The following is a 19,587-nucleotide window of genomic DNA, read 5'->3' on the forward strand; positions in this document are numbered from 1 at the left end:
CAATATCACTCCAACAAGCCTCTATTACCATCCATCCACTATGCCTGAACCAACCACCCCAATCACCCTAATCGAGCTCACGCCCACCGAGCTCGAGTCCAAAAGCATCAATTCGCATAACCTACAGCACTCCCTCGAAGCGCTGCACCGCGATGGCGTCGTCGTTCTCACGAACGCCGTCGACCCAGCGCATCTCGACCGCCTCAACTCGCGCATGGTCCCCGAAGCAAAGCAGCTCTATGCGCAGGCCTCCACCCACCGCAACTTCGGCCCTGACACCGGCAACATCCAGCAGGAGCCTGTCTGCTCGCCCGAGTACATCTTCTCCGACGTCATCGCCAATCCCTTCGCCACGGCGGTGATCGAAAGCATGATCGGCCCGTCGCCGCACCTGCGCTTCTACAGCGCCAACACGGCCTTTAAAGCCACGGCTCGCCAGCCCGTTCACATCGATATCGACTTCGATATGCCGAGAATGCCCTTCGCTTTCTGCGTGAATACCAACCTCGTCGATACGGAGCCGCAGAACGGCGCCACTGAGATCTGGCCCGGGAGTCATATCGACACGGATCGCAGCGTGCTGGACCGGAACTTCTCGCATAAGCAGATCAAACAGGATCTACTAGATGCGAGACGTGCGGTTGCTCCGCCCGTGCAGCCGGCCCTGCCCAAGGGGTCGTTGATCATTCGTGATTTTCGGCTGTGGCATGCCGGCATGCCGAATTTGACGGACGAGCCGCGTGTGATGCTCGTGACGATCCAGTTCGCGAGGTGGTATCGCAGTGAGCAGCGATTCGTGCTGCCTAGGAGTCTAAAGGGGAAGATTGATTTTGGGAATGTGGTGCCGTGCGTGGAGTGGGTGGATGAGGAGTATGATTATTTGCAGGGGAGGCATGATCATGACTTTAGGTTGTTGGATTGATCGTGCACCTAGTTCAAGTATTATTTAGTATATGGATGCGCTGTAGATATACGCGAGAAGCAAATACAACTATCTAAAAGATTATAGGAAGTTCACCTCCCGCCCTCGTCCCCGTAGAATCACCTGAATGCAATCCACCTTCGCCATCCCATCCAGTCCCCCAACGCGTTGTTCCGCATCCTTCCGACGCCAAACCTCCTCCATATCCCCTTTTATGCGCCGCAAAGACGGAAACCGCCGAGAAGCATACATCTGCTCAAACCGATCTCGTGCTAGCTCCCTCTGCGACGGAAGAATAGCCTCACAGCCGGCCGTGAACAGCGGCCACCCATGCGCCGACACCAGCGGCGAGGTCGGAAGGGCCTGAGCCAGCGCCGACAGGCACTGCTCGACGTGCTCGAGGGTCGCGGGCGTCGGGGCCCCGGCGTCGAACCAGACGCGGTATAGATAGATGAATGCGGCGTGGCGGTATGCTTGGACCGTTGCCTCGGTGTCTCTTTCGCAGCTGGTCTTGGGGGTTTCGGACAGTGGGCCCAGTCCATGTAGGGATATCTCGATCGCCGCGGCTGTGACGTGGAAGGAACATACATCGAACCCGGGCTCTGTCTTAAGCTGCTGCAACTGACTGACGCGAGCAACGAGATGCAACACAGCAGTAATCCGCTGTAACCGCACTACATCCTCCACCGCGACAAACCCAACAGACTTCCCCAGTGGCGGAGCGCCCCGGGAAACAGACGACAGGATATCATGGTACGAGAAGAGACTCAGCAGGAACCGCTCCGCAGGCGTATACTGGATCTCTGCGCTGCCAAACCGTCGACCAATCATGGCGCTGGCACCCTGGAGATGGTTTACGCAGTGAGCTCCCTCGTCCTCGTCGAACAGTCGCGTGGCAACTAGCATCATCAGTACGGCGGCCAGCGTCGTCTGCGCTTGGCTCTGCACCGGATCGCAGACGAGTACTTGTAACCGTCGCAGAGCGCTCTGTTGGTGTCGGTATGCCTCTGTTTGCAGGGACGAGTCGTCCATCGAACGAGCCAGATGGTTTGCAGACATGCACAAGACGATTGACTGCAGGGCACTAGGCTCGAGGACCATGGCGCCCAGATGGACGACGAAGGGATTGCGTTCGCTCGGGGCGCCTGATGCAGATAAGAGGCCTGACAGGGTATTCGTCCAATAATGCAGTAGCCTCTTCTCGCTGCTCGCCAGTCCACTCGTGGACAGACCAGGAGACCACAACCCCAGCTCCAGTCCCGTGGCTTCATTAACTCCCCGATGCTGAACCATGGATGTCGATCCCTGAGTTCGAACCGGTCGCCAGCGACAGCGAACGCCGTAGCCCTGGCATCGGATCTCGAGGCGCAGACACCGGCCGCAGAACGGCTTCTGTTCGTCGCATTTATATCCGGCGTCGCGGCAGGTCCAGCATCCGGTTCTTGTTCGCTTCGTGCGCATTGCGGTATTCGGTCTCAGTTGGCGGGTCGAGACTGGAGTGAGGAGTCAGCGATAAGGCTGCAGCTGAGTGGGACGCGTCGATTGTCTGGGCTTGGGATCTTGCCTGATGAAGTTTAGTTTGGCGTGGCAAGCATTAGGGATTTGATCCTGATCCTTTCTTGGTCTGGGCTTGGGCTTGAGCTTGGGGTAGTCGCTGATAAGGCTTTTGTGGTCGATGCAGCAGGTAGATTTTGTTCCTCACAGCTTGTTGAGGCATTAACAGTTGTCTCCGTCTTTGGGGGCGTACTTTTGCATTTCTTGGTTTTATAGACAGGGATTCCACTGATAGCATGTCTTTCATTGGCGAATCCGGCGAAACAAGGTCTACGATGGAACATTTCCATCGCCCCAAACGAGGGTAGACTGTCCGTAGAAATCGAACATCGTGAAAAGAGGCATAATAGACTCCTCTGCGCTGATGTTAATTTGAACATAAACCTGAATGCACTATAATATATTGCCATTCCAAACCCTGTATACGCTACATGAATAGACCTAAAACATCACTCATTCTGCGGATGCGCCGAATGCACCGAAAACGCCCTTGTAGCCAAGATACTATTCAACGGCAGCTCATCCCCCGACTTAAACGCCAGATGCGTCGTCGATTCCCCCGGCCAGTACCGCCGTCCAGACCGCTGCTGCCTCGAGTCGAACCCGCTCTCGCCCGTCTGCCCATGGCTCTGTGACTGAGTGCCCTGCGACGTGTTGAAGCGATCTGAAACCAACTGCAGCAGCGGCCGTAGGGTTGGCAGGCAGGCTGAAATAATCCCCGATCCGACCTCGATCACGCACCATGCGTTGGTTTCGGAGAGGGTCCCTGTTCGAGTTAGTCATGCAATGGATACTGTAGTGTATGGGGGACAGGGGAAGACGTACAAGTCATATCGCTGGGTTGGAACTTGAACAGCGTGACGAATCGGTAGATACTCGCGAAGACGACGCTAAAGAATGAGCCCCGGTCAAGTTTTAGCAGGAAAAACACTTACAAGCTTCCCAGCAGAAAGATACCAATAACCGCAAGCCGATGCGTCAACGAAGCATGCAGCTTCCAGACCTGACGGGCCGGCAAACTCAGATTCGCGATATCAGTCATGATATTCGGCACGGCGTTCCCAATAAACGATCCCTTCAGGTTAATGCAATGGCCCGGGAGGGTGGGATTCCACGTCTTAGCGACGGGCGTGCACTGGAAGATCGAGACAAAATTGATCGAAATGACCCAGGAGATGGTGACGGCGGCCAGGATCAGGGTCGCGACGCGCGTGACCCGGTCGATGAAGATGCGGCGGTACATGGCCAGGATGGATAGCTTGATGATCCCGACGGTCGTGCAGTAGACACACTCCATGCTGATCAGGAGCTGCGGGTTCATGAGCATTCGTGCATCCTGCAGAGGAGCGGACGTACCTTGCTGACGGTCTCGAGATGCTGCGGTGGGAGCTCGGACTTGTGGACACCCAGGCCATGTGCGACCACTGTTCAGGATCAGTTGTTGGTCTGGTCTGGCAAGATGTCGAAGGGTCAAAACATACTGGCTAGGTTAATGCCTAGGACCGCGAAGGTGAAAATCTGACCTAGTCAGCGACTAGAGGCTCATCAAGGGTATAGAAACACCATACCAGAGCCAAGACGAGCATATAATCGTCTATCCCATACGGAGTCCCCCGGACATACCGCGCCACGAAGCGCAGAATCACAAATGCCACCGCCAGCACCGTGATGGTGATCGTTGCACCGCGATTCTCCGACTGCTGGCTGGCAGGCATCTCGGCCGACAACTGACGTGCGATTAAGCAATTCACCGAACGCTGCCTATACAAGGATCACGCTCCCTTGCTAAGAAAGGGGCCTAGGGCATGGCTGAATCCCGACACGGTGTATGCAGTCGACGAGGATGATACAAATTCGACCGTGGGGGCGAGGACGACCTTGGGGTCAAAACCCGATCTGAGAGTTCGGTCCCAATCGTAGTTTGGTTCGGCTGCGTGCTGCAATTTACTTTTTTTTTCTGGTCCTGTTGGCTGGCTGGCTAGTCCTTGGGCCGTGCAATTTCCGCAGCACGGAGTAGAGTGCAGTCGGCCAGGACTATCGAGCGCTGGCCAATAGAACGGTGTAGGCCGCGCATGAATCGCGATCTAGTGGGAAACTGTCGAACTAGTTCAGCGAAATAGATTGATCGCGTGGTTTCCAACGAGTGAGAGATCCACCAAACGCCGAGGAGAGACAGACGACGACGGCCCGGTGTCTGGGGAGCCGAAACATCCGCAGACTTCCGAGCATTTTTTCTGACCAAAACCCGGCCGACAGGTGAATTGGTGACTTGTGTCAAGAACAACTTAATCGGCACTGTGTGGGTGCGTTCCAAGGAACCGAGAACTGCAAATGCACCGGACCTGCGCTTGCCAGCCCGCGTGGTGGACCCACGGTGGAGATCGCTCGCCCGTGATAACTTGATAAGAGAGCATTTCCCCCAGCGATCGTCCCATTCTCAACTCCGTACTCCGTATTCGTGCGCACTCCTGCGGACTCGGACCATGAACTCGACCGTCGTTCTCGTGCCGGGCGCCTGGCACCTGCCCACGTGTTTCGACCAGCTGCGCCAGGAACTGCACGCCTTGGATATAGAGTCTGTGGCCGTCGCCAATCCTTCCGTGGAGAACTGCCAGCCGCCGAAGAACCTGACGCACGACGTGGCCAATTTGCACGCCGTTCTGGCCCGCCTGGCCGACGAGGGAAAGACGATCACGCTCGTCGCTCATTCCTACGGCGGCGTCGTAGCCTCGGGCGCAGCCCAGGGGCTGGGTCTCGCCCAGCGACAGGCCGCCTCGCAGAAGGGCGGAATCGCAAGAGTGATTTATCTTGGTGCCTTCGCGGTGCCGGCAGGAGTATCGGTACTCCAAGCAGTCGGAGGCACGGCTCCTCCCTGGTGGGAGTACAAGGTTCGTTGACCTAAACCATAGCTGTCGGGATGCTGGAGACAAAGTTTCTCTAACGCCAAAATCAGGATGACCAAGTCGTAGTGAGCGATCTGCATGCGTCCAACCCAGCGCACATCTTTTACAATGATGTTCCGGTGGAGATTCAGAACCATTGGATCTCCCAGTTGCAGCCGCACACGGCCGCTTCTTTCCAGATTCCCAACACCTACGAGCCGTGGAATGATATCCCGTGCACTTACGTGTTTACCGAGCAAGACAATGCCATCCCATTGTTTGCCCAGAAGGCTATGGCGGGTGGCATGGGAGACATATCGACTGTCAGCTTAGATGCGTCTCATTCGCCGTTTCTGAGCATGCCTAAGAGAGTGGCAGAAGTGATCCGGGATGCGAGTCAATAAGGTACGAAAACAGGAATGATAGGGATGTGAAAGAGACAGAGAGAGAGGAAATCCAGAGTTAGGGCTGGCCTGTCACGGGACTTTCCGGGATGCACAGAATCGACGCCTTTGGATCGGACTCTCATGTCCCGCTCAATTAGCAGTTTGTCTTGTCTCTGAAGTTGCCTGATCTGTTTAGAAGCCGCATCTGGGCGCATCTCTGGATGACTACAGCATCTGTCTGACAAATTTCAGCCGGTCTGAAAACTACCTTACAATCTTACAAATCTACTGGGACTTTGTGATTATCTTAAAGCAATATCATTGAAACTATTGCGCAAAATTGCGCTCTCAAGCCCCGCATATCGCGAAAGCTGATCGAAAATCTAGCTTGGAATGACAGTGAGCGACTCTCTGCGTCACGGACAAGAAACTCGAGCTACTAGAACTTGTTCATAGTAGTCGCATTCTCGTCACGCATTGCCTGCCGAGCGGCCTCTTCTTCCTCCCATATAGCGCTGTTCAAACAGTTGGTGACAATCCGACGGGCTTCCGCGAAGGCGGCGCGCCGCAGCTCCGGATTGTCGATATCAGCGTCGGCAGGAGCCTTACACTCCAGCACGACACACAACGAGTTGTCCTCTTCGACCGATGCGAAACTAGGCACGATTCTAGCCGTTCGACCGTTGGCCTGTCCTTGCGGATGCTCGTCGGTCGGGATGGTCAAGAGCGATTGCTGCCACATGTCGACTTTGCGTTCCCATCGGGCGCCGTGGGGGCAGAGGACAGTGATGCGCCTGAGTTTAGACCTTTTGAAGATATTCGATGGAAAACATGAAACCATGGTGGCGGAAACTGGGGGTAATGAAGGGTTACTTGACCCAAGTTCGATTCAAGTGAAGTTAAGAAAGATGACTCGACGTATGTTTGGATCAGGTGCAGTGTGTGGTGATGGTGATGATGATCAGATCCTAGGAGACTACGACGTATTTATATCTGCTCGCTGCAGTCCTTGTTCCGGAGATTCCCTCTTTTGTTGGAATCCACATTCGGAGTTTACCACGCATGTCAATCAACCGCCAGGCTAATTCTGTCTATCACAGCGAGAAACGCCTGCTACTATGTACCGTGAAGCTCCAAGAAGTTGCCCGGAGAAAGGATACATCGGGTTAGCTACTGCTAAGTATTACATCTTACGGGATGATTTTTATAGACTGTCCAAGAGGATTCTACCGACCACTGCGATCCTTGATCCAGGGATTTCCTTTTGTTGGCATCCACCTTCGGAGTTTACCACGAGAATGTCAACCAACTGTCAGGCTTGTTCTGCTACGCTACCACGAAAGGCAGCACATCCATGTACCCTGGGGCTCCAAGAAGCTGCGTGTAGAAAGGATACACCCGATTGACTACTACTAAGTATTACATCTTACAGCATGGTCTTCATAGACTGTCTAAGAGGATTCTACTGATCGGCTAAGTAATTGTTGAAAAAGCAAAAAAAATTGGATTTTATATTGAATATCGTATCTCGAATTTGTGCTCTTAATTCCGCAAACAAATCAAATATTGAGCGGGTTGTAATCAGGGATTCTATCCAGCAGGAGCCTGGGAGGAGGTGACCGGCGTGACCGATATCCCTCCGAAGATGTACTAGACGATTCATATGGCGGAGGCGGTTGAGACTGTTCGTATGGCGGGGGCTGCTCAGGAGGTTCGTATGGCGGAGGACATTTAGGACGCCACCCCCCTCGAGACAGTCGAGATAGAAGAAGCTCCTGAGGTGCTTTGCATCCGGGACAGATACACTGTCCGATATCGCCAGATGCCGGGTCAATCGCATGCTCTGCTCGCGCCATGCGCCGGCGGGTCTGCTTTAGGGCTGCCTCTCGCAAGTGTTCATGTTGCTGGGAGATTGGAATATTTCGCTGCAGCTTGACTTCAACTCTATAATCCATCGAAAGCGTGCGAATATCCCCGCTTGTTTGGACCTCAAACATATTGCTTTCTAGGGCCGCCAGAATAGGAGGCTTGCTCACGAAGCAGTCACTACACAGGCAATCAGCACGGACAACCACCCACACCCAGTCTATTCCCAATAACCTCAGGTCAAACCTTTCAGCCATCATGTGAAGGTATATATATTAGATTCCGAGATAGTGGGCCAATGTGAGTGAATGGGTGATAAATATGCTGGTTATATCTGTCTATCAAGTTCTATTTATACGTACACAATAGGAAGTCCTAAATCGGAGGTTAACGGTTTACCTATGAAGGGATTTGAACCAAGGCTTGGTGACCAATACAAAGGCGCTTTGTCCTGGGTTAGGATTGCATTTATGTCTTTGAATGGTTTCTATGGGAACCATACCGGTATAGTAACAGCTGGCTGGTTCTTTGAATGAATCAAGAACAGAAAAAGGCTAAGACATCAAGATATTATAGTATATGTTATGGGTTTATAGCTTAAATAAATAGTTCAAACGTCAAGGGGTTTGATCAGTCACTAAATTAGTATGTTATGAAGTTGATAAGGAAAGGGGTGATGTGACAGTTCCAAGAATAGCAATAAATCATCCTGTTATAGTTAATATCTTTTTTAATTATTTATTTGAGTTTGAACTGTAAGTATTTTACTGCGTTCTGGGTGGTTCTTTGTATGAACAAAGAGTGTATATGAGGAAAGCATCCGGACAGTTCACATATCATTGGCATTCAATATTTTGTTGCCCTTTATGATAATACTGGCTTAGCAGAAATTCATCCGATGCCTAGTCTCTATACCTCTCTGCTAGAGTATAATAGTAGGGTTCCCTTTTAAGCTGTTCTTAGTTTAATGTACACTACGACAGTATGAAGATAGCATAAATCGCATATTCGCATATCCGCGGAACTATCATTTTATATGAAGCAGACGAGGCTATCTTGCATCGGGCGTGGACCATCGTGAAATGAGCCATCTGAAATTGACAGTATAATATCATGAGTCGTCAAGTTGTACAAATATCTTTAAGACTAGTGTTTTTATAATCATCAAATGGCTGCGAGGATTAGAAGTCTCACATATTGGCCCGCAAGCAACCACAAGCTGAAGCCTCCCTATGCAGCGACTATTAGAATAAGAGAGGCGCATACGGCCATCGACGCCAATTTCAAGAACTCATCAGCCCTAATCCCCGATGCACCAGACACATTCCCTTGACCATCGCCGGGGGTTCCATCAGCGCCGGCAACTCCACCGCCGGAGGTTTCTTCGTCGTCGTCGGAATCCGAACCACTCGTAACGGTTATTGTAGCAGTCGCGTCAGAGAGGGAGGTTGTAGTCGATGTCGACGTCGACGTGACAGTGCAGTATCCATCAGCGCCGCATCGCTCGCTCGAGTCACAGCATCCATGCTCGCAACAGGTTTCCCCCTTGCGACAGGCGCCCGACGAGCAGCATTTCTCGGTAGATGGCCTATAGCAGCTGCGCGATGACCGACAGCATGAATTCCCCTTGGGACACGACCACGAGAAGTCGCCGTCTGTGCAGCAGACCGACAAGATCGGGTCGTAGCATTTATACGAACCACACTTTCGTTTATACCCGTCGCAACATCCCCCGTCGACGCAGGTGTCTCCCAAGGGGCACGTCTTTCCATTGCCGCAGCACTCATCCTCTTCCGGGTCATAGCACGAGTCCGAGCCGCAGCTTTTCCTGCCCTTCTTGCAGCACCCGCCGGAGGGGACGCACTCGTACCCCAGATCGCATCGAGTTCCGCGAGCCTCGCAACATGTTTCGACGTCGGGATTGTAGCATGAGTCGGCGCCGCATCCTATCTCGGGCTTGTCGCAGCATCCGCCCCTGACGCAGTTCTGGTAAGACTTGCAACATTTACCGTCCGAGCATTCATCTGCATTTTCTGTAAGTTGGGGTCGTGTTCGGTTGTAGGGCCTCTTACGTCCTGTCCCGCAGGTGGACTGTCGCGGGAAAAGATCTAGGCCAGAGAGTGACTCGAAACCGGTGAAGCTGGCGTTTACGAGGCGCCCTGCTCCGAACTCGCCTTTGGCTTGAAGTGCGGACTTGACGTCGCTCAGCTCTTCGGATGCAAGCCTGGGGCTCCCGGCGAGTCCTACGCTAGAGAGAGCCAAGAGGCTGAAGATCGGGTGTCGCATACTTGCTGCGTAGTGTCAAGGAAATGATGCGCTGGTTGGCAGACGCAGCGAGACAATCTCTCCTTAAGAAGGCTCGGTGACCAGGCTGGCGGCCCAAGCAGTGAACTCGTATTCTGCGGCTCGTGATAGCCTAGTCAATCCGCTAACAGATAGTTGTTGGAAAACATCAAGGGACAGGCCGTATACCTCGCGAGCTAGACTTTGTTCGTCCGATGGTCACTCTTGGCGATGGTATTCTCGCGATCCTATCCGAAACGAGGCTCGCGTTGAGGTTACAGTGGTATTCGAAGTAAATCTCGCGGCCCAACATGACTTGAACAAGTCCGCGGCCTCGCGACTTGGCAAACAGCGCAGCTTTTCAGTCATTTACCTTGCCCGGAGACTTTGCGGTACAGATAAATAGGCTCTGCCTGACCTTCTTCTCGAAAAGATGTCGATATGATGGCGATGACCACGGGTTTTCTGGCCGGACATCGGCTCACATCGCGCAGCCAGTCTCGCGAGACCCTCAATCTGAATTAAATATGATACCCATGCAGATTTGCTCATTCAGGAAATGTCTCTGCAGACATTGCCTCCTGCAAGTATGACGCTCGACTCGTCGGTAGACATTATTCGCCGTGTCAGCGACTGGCAAAACAGCTCGGATTTCGGAAAGATAAATCCACGAAATATTGCAGAGAATGGTAGGGGAGAGGGATATATGGTGCATTAAAGAGTCTCCAGGCTCAAAGATTATTCAGAGATCAACCGAGGAAAATTCCGACGAGCGATCCTACGATTCATGCCGGAGCAACTGTACCGCGAGCTTCGTATTCGGGGACCAGCAGGCCAATGGCATCGTTCGTTAAGCGATTGCCAAGCCGGTGATTTTATTGCTGGCTCATGTTTTCTTTTTGGCGCCATGATGTTCCGCTGTGAGCAGCACCCTACAGGAGCTGTCTTGCAGATAAGACCGGGGCGGGTCCATTCACCACGTGCGACGGACAGAGTCGGTCTTTGGAGATCAGAAACAGCTACTACCTTAATCTGGACACTGGCTGAAGAATGCAGATTGGCCAAAGCTATCCGCCACGTTCCGAATGGAGTAAAACTTGCCGGCCATGAGCCATGCTTGTGACAAAAGATAAAGAAATCAGCCTTGTGAATTAGGAACTGACCGTGGCTTCGACGCCACCAGACATCATCCCCTATCACCAGAGGTTTCAAGGCAGATTTCAGGATTGCAGAGGGCTGAGCTGCATTAGCCCGCTGTACTAGGTCAGGCGTGATTGCCCGTTGACAGTCGAAGATTGACTGCTACCTGGACATTAGCTATGGATAGAAGCGCAGAGCTATATAAGATGCACGAATCCCCGTTCAGTCCTGGGGCAGAAAGTCTGTATCGTTGGATACCTGCTAGGCCCCGTTAAAAACCGCCAGGATGGCAGATGAAACCGATTTCAAGAGCGATTTGTACAAAGTCTCTGTCTCTCCGTTTGTCCTAGAGCGAAATGGACAGTATGACAACGCCATCACAGCATACCGCAATGCGACCGAGATATTGGATGTGCTGGTAAAGAAATTGAAGAAGTCGACGGCCCCAAAGATCAATCGAAAGATGTTTGAGCGACAAATCAAAGTGCATAGTGAGCGACTGGTATACCTCGAGGGGTTGAAAGCCAAAGGAAGCTTCGACAGCATCGTATTGCCTCCCACCGTCCTGGACGCAGTGGCGGAATTAGAAGCAACGGAAGGACCGAGAACATTAACGCAGGTCAGTGTACCCTTTGACGAGACATGTGTCAGCTGACAAGTACAGGATCGCAAAGACCTCAATGAGTACTCCCAGGGCCTTCGAAAAGAGAAACTCGAGTCCAGCCCGGCTCCGGCGCATCTTCAGGCGCTGCTGAACCCGAATTCCGAGCAAATCCCCTTCTTCAGTCCGACGCTTGATCCCTCAATGCCGCCGATCACCTACCGGATCACACACTCCTCTGAGCTGGTTGCCCTCGGGATGCGATCACATTGGTATTTCGTCAAGGATGCCAGCAACACTCACGTTCTCTACGGGCTCCAGTTCGTCTGGAGTGATAGCGTGCCTATCGTCAACGCGGTGCTTCGTCGAGCCGGCGAGTTCCTACCGGGTATGGGCGCCGTCGGAGTGCGTCTTCGGAAAACGCCCGGCGGCAGCTTTCGCGTCGAAACTACGACCCTGCCGGACATTGGGGCCGTCATGGAGACCCCCGACGGCGCGAAGCATCGGAAGGATTGGTCCCCGCGGCGATTCACGTATGGCGGTAGGAACTTCGTATGGAAGAGCGGAGAGAAGCGCATGTTCAACGCGTTTTCCTGGGAAACGCTCTACGAGACCAAGCGAGTGTGGGCCAAAGAAGGCAGTCAGACCGGGAAGATGGAGGACGAGACGGTTGGGCCGCGACTCTGCTGGGGTGAGAAGAAAGGAGGTAGCGGCGCGGACCACACCATCTATATGGCCCACGGGCTGGACATATATTTCCGAGAGCATTTGCTGGCCGTGCAGTTGGCAAGACTGGCGCGGACGAGTTATCCCCCGGCCAAAGACACATCGGGCGTCGAGGCGGTTGGGGCGGGTTTCGCACTGGTCGGGTTTCTGGAAGCTATCTCTTAACTCAAGCAGAGATATCCCTGCCAAAATGCCAGTTCATACGACAGAATTGCGCTTGCTAGGCAAAGAGTCGTAGCTGAAAATCACCGGCCAGCCCCGTGCACGCGGCATGCCAATAGACTTTGGCCGCCATGAATCCAAGGCAAGGCTCGGAACTAGAACGGGGCCTTCATGATGAGGTCAAATCATACTGCGAAGACAGGTCAGAGTGCCCTGAATTCCCAAAGGGACAGACGCGACCAGACGCCATTCAATTGTCTGCACACCCCGTGTGCTATGTCATGCTAATCATCGGTTAAGCATCTGAGACTCGAAACCCGTGGAGTCAGAGGTTGGTTAGGCAGTCCAGCGCCCGTTTCTGGGTATTCGCAGGACCGGACAAGCTGTCCAGTTGATTGAGATGAATGAAAAAGACAAATGATCAGGACGTGGATGAAGCATATAGCTAAAGGCGCCAATTGGGCAGGCGGTCAGCGAATGATCTTGTCCGGATGCGGCCTAGCGCGGGTATTAGCCGGGTATAGACGGGTATTGCCGGGCAGTCCCGGGTCTTTCTGCGGAATCAACTATGCTTATTTGTATAGGTGTATACCGTGTCACTTTATTTAGGGCATAGACTCTATTCACTTTAACCAGGGAGGTTTTGTTACAGATAGTAACTGATAAGTCTTCTCAGTAACTACTACATGGCTCACACTATATATTTTGTTCATTGGTGAAGTACCCATGTCTTATTGATTTATTTTGTCTATACCTTCAGCGAGGGTTAAGTATCAATGGATATTACCCCTGTTGCTGAAAATATTCATGGACCCGACAAGAGACTTATCACTCACCCAGTAGCTGAAAAACATAATCTCTCTATCCCGACCGCTGCTCATTTTCTTCAACTCGTCGTTGGGTTCCATCATCCTTCTCAATACCATCCAGAACATTTTCCATGCCAGTGGGCACGATGACACTCTCCTCAACAAAATAGTTTGTCTGGCGCACATAAACTATGATGACGTAGTACAAGCTGCAGATACCGACACAATACAGAACCAGCTGCATAATAACCTGATTTCGGAATGACATTCCTTGCGAGTCAACCGTGAAAGAGACACACATACCCAGGCTAACAGTCCCTTTAGACGCGCCAGAATAGCGAGCACAGAGAGCAGGGTCGTTCGTCAGTGCGGCAAGGGTCCATTGAACGCCGATCTGGAAGCAGGCGTAGACAATGCCGAAGAGGATATACAACGCCATAGCTGCAGCCGAGCTGCTGTCAGTCCAGTCGACGGCAGAGGGCCTTTCGCGATCTACTTGGTTCCGTATCACCCAGGGGAGAAGGCCACAGGTCGCGCCCATTGTAATCAGGGATGTGAAGGTAGTGCCCATTACACCGCGTAGCCTTCGGGATTTAACGTGCTTGTTATCGAGTATATATGCTAGTATGAGCGGGGTTGGTATCATGACTGCTTGAAACAGAAGATTATTGAGGGAACGCGTTCGGAGATTGAAGTAGTAAGCTAAGTAGGCTCAAGATTAGCTGGAGTTGACCAAGAAGATACCAGTGTAGGTATATACCGTTCACACTGCTGACCATTGCTAGACACATTTCTGCCACAAACATAGCCGGGAGCATAATTATAATCTTCGGGTCAGTCATCACGGACAGGACACCTAGGATCTCTCTCTTGACCGTTGGTTTTTCGAATGTGGCAATATGCCGGCCATCATCTCGAACCACGTCCTCGGGGTCAACGATAAAAATGGCTGCTCCGACGATTGCACTTCAATGCCATGTCAGTAGCTGATCAAACGAAGCGCTTGGGCCGGAATATCTTACACTGCCATCACTAATATAAACGCAATGTATACGGCGCTGGATACTCCGGATTCTTGGCCCCCGTTCATAGTAACGCCGAATGCGACGAGTGCACCAACAGTGCTACCGCTGGATTGAAGAATGCATTGCAAGGTAATATACTAAAGATGCATCGGGTCAAAGGAATGCCGAAACAACGGACGAGGTTGGGACATACCGTAGCCTTGTCTTTCTCCTCTGGATAAGCAAATTGTATACAGCCGGATGTTGTCCACAAAAGACCGGCACATATACCAAGAAGCGCCGCAGCTAAGATTGTGTCAGTATGAACGGCCTAGATCAGTCTAAAAGATAATGGACCTAAAAGAGGAAAGACTTGTCCACCCGCTCGGTCATAGTACCACAGTGACCCAACATAAACAGGATACCCAATTGCTCCTATGACTCTGTGCACTGACATGTTAGAAGATCATGATCTTGAAAGCCAGGCAAGGGAAGCTGCTCACGCAGTCCATTTCGGCTTTAGGTGGTTCAAAACAGGCCCAGCGCACCATCCGGCAACCGTAAAGACCCCATAGAGAATACTTCAAGTCCACAGTTAGCAAAGATAGCAACCGGTCCGCATTTCCAACGAACCTATTGGCCAAAGCAGTGGTCTCCTGTGAGCTTGCCTGCCCCCCGCCAGCCCCGAGGCCAGTTAGGGCGATATAGATACCAGGGAGGCAAAATAGAACGCTTCACAAAATCAGTAGGAACCCCCAACGAGAGCATTAATGAAGCCGTACCATCCCATAACAATATTCTGGACGAAGGGGGAATAGAGGCGTAGCTTGCCAGGTGCATTAAGAAATTTGGGCGGCATAGTGCTGTCGTAACAAGGCAAGAATGAATGCCAGTTCCTATCGAATTATATAGAGATTTATACAGACATAAGGTCAAACATTGCGGGGAAGGGAGAACCAGGGAGGTATATCTTGCGCCTGAACAGATAGGAGGATTGCCACCGCCATCCCGAAGAAGTGTTGGTTCATGCAAGTTGCTCCTAGTTTGCGAATGGAATGCAGGAGGCTTTTCTATGGAATGTGGGGATCTTTCCAAAGGGGATCTTTCCAGACCGATCGAAGAACGCTATCCTGCCGTTCTTCTGCGGAATTTCACAATTCCTGTGCGTTACGAGGTATTTAGTCGGAGAGTCGTCACGTCCCTAGGTGGGTATCCTCCAGCCCTGTATCAATAGCTGGAATTGAGGGATTAATCTGACGCGACCGCCCTCGTGCACATGGTAACAACGCAGCAATTGAGCGCCTAAAGATCCATGACTGTGGATGTGACAAGACCTGCACGCTGCTTTTCCATCAGCAAAAGCAAAACTCCAGCAGATTGCCATCTAGAGGTTTCTGTCTGGGGAATATGACGTCCATCAATGCACTTGTTTCGGAGGATTGCTCGCGGCGTATGGAAGGCTTAGGCTAAAGAGATTAGCACAAGATATTATTACCTGGCTTCGTATAAGATCTGATACGATGTTGAGTGTGTTGCTTTTCCTCTGCTCCAGGCTTCACTGTCGACTGGAGAGGACGATTCGATCGATGTTGGAGCCTCAGGCAGCCGCTCCGTTGGGTATGGTCCCCAATTTGGTTTAGCGTACCACGTGATCCAACAGCACGCACGTGACTACTCCGTGTTTCTCCGGGCTTCTCCGACGTCTCGTTTTGGTCGCTCCGAGTCCTTCCGGAAGTGCAATGAGTATTCCGTGAACGTCGCAGGGTTACTTCAGATCGTTATCTTCCCTAGACGGCGAGAAACATGGCTTTCGTCAGTCTACACCATGTAACTAACCCACATCTGAGATGATCACTTAATCATGAATGAGATTTGCACGATGGCATGACTTGGGTCCCCGAATCGATCATAGACTTGCTGCATCCTACAACCAAGGGACACTCTTAAGGAGAGAGGGTCATTGCTCTGAGCCACATCAGACGTCAGCTCACTGTCCTCTAAATCAAGGACCATGGTGGTGGCTGAGGAACAGAGCCCTCTGCTCCGCCGCCCCCCTGCTGACAACCATAGCCATGGCCGGGATATCCATTCCGAGCGCGCTCCCCACGGAAAGCAGGTGTCATGGATCTCGGCATACATGTTGATGATGTCTTGCATGGTCGGTGCGGGCGTCTTTGCGGCGCCCGGCGTCGTGGCTCGCACCGCAGGAAGCCCCGGTATGGCTCTCTTGGTCTGGATCCTAGGAGCTTGCATCACTGCATGCCAGACAGCTATCATGCTGGAGTTTGGGTGCATGCTGCCGCGCAGTGGAGGGGAGAAGAATTACCTGGAATTTATTTACCGACGCCCTCGCTGGCTGATGTCGACCATCGTCACTGCCCGCGCCGTTCTGAGGATGACCACCGCCAACAACAGCATCATGTTTGGCGAATATGTCATGCACGGCCTGTCGCCACATCCCTCGGACAGCGCTCGCAAGACCGCCACCCTGTCTTTGCTTCTGGTGTCTGCCATCCTGCATGGCCTCTTTCTCCGTCCAGGTCTCCATGTCCAGAACGCCCTAGGATGGTGTAAGATCGCGACTTTGCTCTTTATGTTCTTGACGGCCGTCGGAACGGTTCTGTGGCGGTCGCCATCCATGCCAGCCTCCTCCACGGATATCTGGGAAGGCTTTTCGTGGGGATGGGAAACGGTATCTCTGGCGCTGTTCAAGGTGCAGTACGCGTATGCCGGCGTCGAAAACGCCAACAACGTCCTAGACGAGGTGCCCGACCCGATCCGAATGTTGAAGCGCGTCATGCCGCTCGCGATCCTCAGCGCCTGCCTTCTCTATATCCTCCTGAATGTGGCGTTTTTCCTGGTGCTCCCGCTGGACGAGATGCGGGACAGTGGCGAGATGGCGGCCGCCGTCTTCTTCGACCGCCTCTTCGGGGAGCACGTGGGTCGAATTCTGATCTCGTTTCTGATCGCCATCTCTGTGGCGGGAAACGTCATGGTTGGGATCTTCAGTGTAGTACGTGAAACCCTCATTCCTCTGGAATCTCCTAACGAACCCTGAGCAATCCAGTCCCGCCTGAACCAAGAGATCGCCCGCCAGGGCTTCCTGCCGCGCTGGCTCGCCTCTTCCAGACCACGCAACGCTCCCCTGGGCGGCGTCCTCGCCGTTTTCGTCCCCTCCGCCCTCATGGTCCTCCTCCTGCCCTCCAAGGACGCCTACTCGTTCATCCTCAGCGCCGAGGGCTACACCCACCAGTGGGTGGACATCGCCCTGGCCGGGGGTCTGCTATGGCTGCGCCGAAGCCGACCCGACATGCCTCGGCCATTCCGTGCCTGGCTTCCACTCGTCTAGCTGCGACTAGGTATATGCGTGACTATGGCGATGGCTCCGTTCGTTCCTGCAAATGCGCCTGCGCCAGCAGAGCATGGCACGTACGCGCTGGTTGGGCTGGCTATGTATGCACCCTCTTTTTACATCCATTCCCGGTACCCTGTCACTGGTCCGCTGACAATCCTCTAGCATCGGAGCCGCGACTTTATACTGGTTTACCTGGGCCAAGGTGCTTCCCTATCTGGGCGGCCATCGATTGCGCGAGCGGGATGGTGTTTTTTCAGATGGCACCTCTTACAAGGAGATTGTCCGGGTGAGTGGTCGCGATCGTGGCATGAACTGAAATTGGTACTGGTAATTGGGGGATATTTGGGTTGTGGATGGGTACAGTTTGTGTTCAATCTATATACGGGTTCTATCTACAAGAAGACCCCCCAATAAATGGCGCTTCTTGAAGTAAGGGCAACTTAATATAATACTCATCGCATTGAAATCGATATAGAGCAGCAATTGACATCTCCGGGGTTCAAAGCATGGAATGGTCGAACTGGTCTTAAAGACCTAAACGATGCCCCAGCTTACCGAAGACTAAAATAAGATGTCCATTAAGTCATAAACTGACTATCTTAGGGATGGTAAAGATGCTTGTAGACTGGATATCTAGACACCGGACGCAAATTCCGTCCGGAAACCAAGACCGACTTTCTATCCAGCGCAATTCATCCTAAATCTAAAGCATAATAAACTCCTCCCAGATACCGACGCCCTCGTATTGAGTCTCATCAACAATGCCTCCCGACATGCTTCCAAGCCAGCGACGATACGTCTTTCCCGGGACAATCGTGGCACGGTTCTTCACTGTCACGCGCAGAGGACCGTCTTCCAGCTCCATGGCCACAGTAAATCCGTCGGTGGAAGAACCATCGCTCGCCGAAGGAGAGACTACCATCGGCCCAAACGGCTGAACTTGAACGTCCTCAGTATCGCAAGAGTTCTCCACCACTTCCCCGTCTCTAGCCACATACCCACTGACATATTTGCGACCACTCGGATGCAGCACGTCAAACCACACCAAGGAATAGGGACCCAGACGACCATGACCCCAGTACCAAGTTACGACATGATCGCTAAACAGCTGGTCACCCCAGTTCTTATCATGATAGCCGACTCCGGTGAACTGAATATCCTCGCCTTTGATCGTAAATGAGGCCACGGCATCCGCATCCGGCATGGCATTCGCCCATCCGACATGGGGAGAGACAAGGAGGTTTTGGCCGGGCTCGTTTGGACCGCAGGGATAATGTGCCGGGGCATTCTGGAACAATGGTCAGACTCCTAGGATTTGCGTCATGTTGTTTCACCTACCAAAGACAACGAAAGAGTTCCATTCAGTCCAAGTGCCGGAGAATTAACATGGACCGTATAGCTGCTCAGGTCTGCAGAGCCGAAGAAACTGAACCCCGTGCTCTCCCAAACACCAGAGGCTCCCTGGCCGTCCGTCGAGATGATGACCTCCCCATTGCGACCGGGCAGATTTGCAATGGGATAGTACTGCGAGGTTCCATTGTCGCTCGTAATGAACAAGTTGACCGATGCCGTAGAACCGTCCAGCACGTAAGGAAATCTTCCTGGGGTCGCACGATAGAGAACCAGGACGACCGACGCATTGGTGGTCGTAGACACGGCGTCAAAGTACCACCAGTCATAGGTTGAGCCATTCAAAGCGTCTACCTTGGGAGCGTCGAAGACATCGTCCGAGATGTATTGAATGGGCACTTCACCACCGACCACTTCATTAGAGAAGTTGTAGAACCTGGCCTGCGCCGCGCTCAGTAGCACCGCGGTGACAATCGCGTGAATGAATTGCATCTTGTCGGTTGATGTCTGCGAGGGAAAAAGAGGATGGTCGAGTTCTTTGAGGCGA

General features: G+C 52.7%; 11 protein-coding genes across 11 annotated transcripts; 5 read left to right on the forward strand and 6 right to left on the reverse strand.

The window, feature by feature from the left end:
• Nucleotides 1–17: 17 nt before the first annotated feature.
• On the forward strand, nt 18–977 carry P170DRAFT_439033 (phytanoyl-CoA dioxygenase family protein). The gene has a single exon (XM_024849747.1). The coding sequence runs from the start codon at nt 41–43 to the stop codon at nt 920–922; it is 882 nt and encodes a 293-aa protein (XP_024702649.1). The 5' UTR covers nt 18–40; the 3' UTR covers nt 923–977.
• Nucleotides 958–2,579, reverse strand: P170DRAFT_511967 (Zn(II)2Cys6 transcription factor). The gene is made up of 2 exons (XM_024854944.1): nt 2,487–2,579; nt 958–2,415 (listed from the first exon to the last, which is right to left on the reverse strand). The coding sequence occupies exon 2, from the start codon at nt 2,381–2,383 to the stop codon at nt 1,004–1,006; it is 1,380 nt and encodes a 459-aa protein (XP_024702650.1). The 5' UTR covers nt 2,384–2,415; nt 2,487–2,579; the 3' UTR covers nt 958–1,003.
• Nucleotides 2,580–2,925: 346 nt separating this feature from the next.
• P170DRAFT_413233 (uncharacterized protein) lies at nt 2,926–4,498 on the reverse strand (the record flags this gene model as incomplete). The annotated part of the gene is made up of 6 exons (XM_024846963.1): nt 4,045–4,498; nt 3,958–3,994; nt 3,833–3,900; nt 3,412–3,785; nt 3,302–3,366; nt 2,926–3,242 (listed from the first exon to the last, which is right to left on the reverse strand). The coding sequence occupies exons 1-6, from the start codon at nt 4,189–4,191 to the stop codon at nt 2,926–2,928; spliced, it is 1,008 nt and encodes a 335-aa protein (XP_024702651.1). The 5' UTR covers nt 4,192–4,498.
• A 322-nt stretch (nt 4,499–4,820) lies between these two features.
• Nucleotides 4,821–6,033, forward strand: P170DRAFT_511969 (alpha/beta hydrolase). The gene is made up of 2 exons (XM_024854945.1): nt 4,821–5,364; nt 5,430–6,033. Exons 1-2 carry the CDS (start codon nt 4,960–4,962, stop codon nt 5,760–5,762), a joined length of 738 nt encoding a protein of 245 aa, XP_024702652.1. The 5' UTR covers nt 4,821–4,959; the 3' UTR covers nt 5,763–6,033.
• A 1,270-nt stretch (nt 6,034–7,303) lies between these two features.
• Nucleotides 7,304–7,867, reverse strand: P170DRAFT_478203 (uncharacterized protein; the record flags this gene model as incomplete). The annotated part of the gene is made up of 2 exons (XM_024853535.1): nt 7,304–7,790; nt 7,857–7,867. The coding sequence occupies 2 exons, from the start codon at nt 7,865–7,867 to the stop codon at nt 7,304–7,306; spliced, it is 498 nt and encodes a 165-aa protein (XP_024702653.1).
• A 973-nt stretch (nt 7,868–8,840) lies between these two features.
• P170DRAFT_478204 (uncharacterized protein) lies at nt 8,841–9,896 on the reverse strand (the record flags this gene model as incomplete). The annotated part of the gene is made up of 1 exon (XM_024853536.1): nt 8,841–9,896. One exon carries the CDS (start codon nt 9,894–9,896, stop codon nt 8,841–8,843), a length of 1,056 nt encoding a protein of 351 aa, XP_024702654.1.
• A 1,272-nt stretch (nt 9,897–11,168) lies between these two features.
• P170DRAFT_239444 (uncharacterized protein) lies at nt 11,169–12,732 on the forward strand. Its single transcript, XM_024842946.1, has 2 exons — nt 11,169–11,652; nt 11,728–12,732. The coding sequence occupies exons 1-2, from the start codon at nt 11,320–11,322 to the stop codon at nt 12,523–12,525; spliced, it is 1,131 nt and encodes a 376-aa protein (XP_024702655.1). The 5' UTR covers nt 11,169–11,319; the 3' UTR covers nt 12,526–12,732.
• A 651-nt stretch (nt 12,733–13,383) lies between these two features.
• Nucleotides 13,384–15,194, reverse strand: P170DRAFT_511972 (MFS general substrate transporter; the record flags this gene model as incomplete). The annotated part of the gene is made up of 8 exons (XM_024854946.1): nt 13,384–14,033; nt 14,092–14,297; nt 14,354–14,493; nt 14,550–14,641; nt 14,693–14,778; nt 14,839–14,916; nt 14,969–15,067; nt 15,118–15,194. The coding sequence occupies 8 exons, from the start codon at nt 15,192–15,194 to the stop codon at nt 13,384–13,386; spliced, it is 1,428 nt and encodes a 475-aa protein (XP_024702656.1).
• A 917-nt stretch (nt 15,195–16,111) lies between these two features.
• On the forward strand, nt 16,112–18,180 carry P170DRAFT_439037 (amino acid transporter). The gene is made up of 3 exons (XM_024849748.1): nt 16,112–17,348; nt 17,403–17,788; nt 17,853–18,180. Exons 1-2 carry the CDS (start codon nt 16,482–16,484, stop codon nt 17,682–17,684), a joined length of 1,149 nt encoding a protein of 382 aa, XP_024702657.1. The 5' UTR covers nt 16,112–16,481; the 3' UTR covers nt 17,685–17,788; nt 17,853–18,180.
• Nucleotides 17,709–18,104, forward strand: P170DRAFT_478208 (uncharacterized protein; the record flags this gene model as incomplete). The annotated part of the gene is made up of 3 exons (XM_024853537.1): nt 17,709–17,788; nt 17,853–17,976; nt 18,054–18,104. The coding sequence occupies 3 exons, from the start codon at nt 17,709–17,711 to the stop codon at nt 18,102–18,104; spliced, it is 255 nt and encodes an 84-aa protein (XP_024702658.1).
• A 213-nt stretch (nt 18,181–18,393) lies between the features above and the next one.
• On the reverse strand, nt 18,394–19,532 carry P170DRAFT_478209 (uncharacterized protein; the record flags this gene model as incomplete). Its single annotated transcript, XM_024853538.1, has 2 exons — nt 18,394–18,978; nt 19,029–19,532. 2 exons carry the CDS (start codon nt 19,530–19,532, stop codon nt 18,394–18,396), a joined length of 1,089 nt encoding a protein of 362 aa, XP_024702659.1.
• Nucleotides 19,533–19,587: the final 55 nt, after the last annotated feature.

The sequence above is a fragment of the Aspergillus steynii genome (genome assembly GCF_002849105.1).
Source record: "Aspergillus steynii IBT 23096 chromosome Unknown P170scaffold_6, whole genome shotgun sequence".
Classification (NCBI taxonomy): Eukaryota; Fungi; Ascomycota; class Eurotiomycetes; order Eurotiales; family Aspergillaceae; genus Aspergillus; species Aspergillus steynii.

Coding starts and splice junctions, on each gene's coding strand:
- P170DRAFT_439037 (XM_024849748.1), top strand. CDS start 16,482: ATGTCTTGCATGGTCGGTGCGGGCGTCTTTGCGGCGCCCGGCGTCGTG. Junction 17,349..17,402: donor TGGTTGGGATCTTCAGTGTA/GTACGTGAAACC, acceptor TGAGCAATCCAG/TCCCGCCTGAACCAAGAGAT.
- P170DRAFT_239444 (XM_024842946.1), top strand. CDS start 11,320: ATGGCAGATGAAACCGATTTCAAGAGCGATTTGTACAAAGTCTCTGTC. Junction 11,653..11,727: donor GACCGAGAACATTAACGCAG/GTCAGTGTACCC, acceptor GAGTACTCCCAG/GGCCTTCGAAAAGAGAAACT.
- P170DRAFT_511967 (XM_024854944.1), bottom strand. CDS start 2,383: ATGCGCACGAAGCGAACAAGAACCGGATGCTGGACCTGCCGCGACGCC.
- P170DRAFT_439033 (XM_024849747.1), top strand. CDS start 41: ATGCCTGAACCAACCACCCCAATCACCCTAATCGAGCTCACGCCCACC.
- P170DRAFT_511969 (XM_024854945.1), top strand. CDS start 4,960: ATGAACTCGACCGTCGTTCTCGTGCCGGGCGCCTGGCACCTGCCCACG. Junction 5,365..5,429: donor CTCCCTGGTGGGAGTACAAG/GTTCGTTGACCT, acceptor CGCCAAAATCAG/GATGACCAAGTCGTAGTGAG.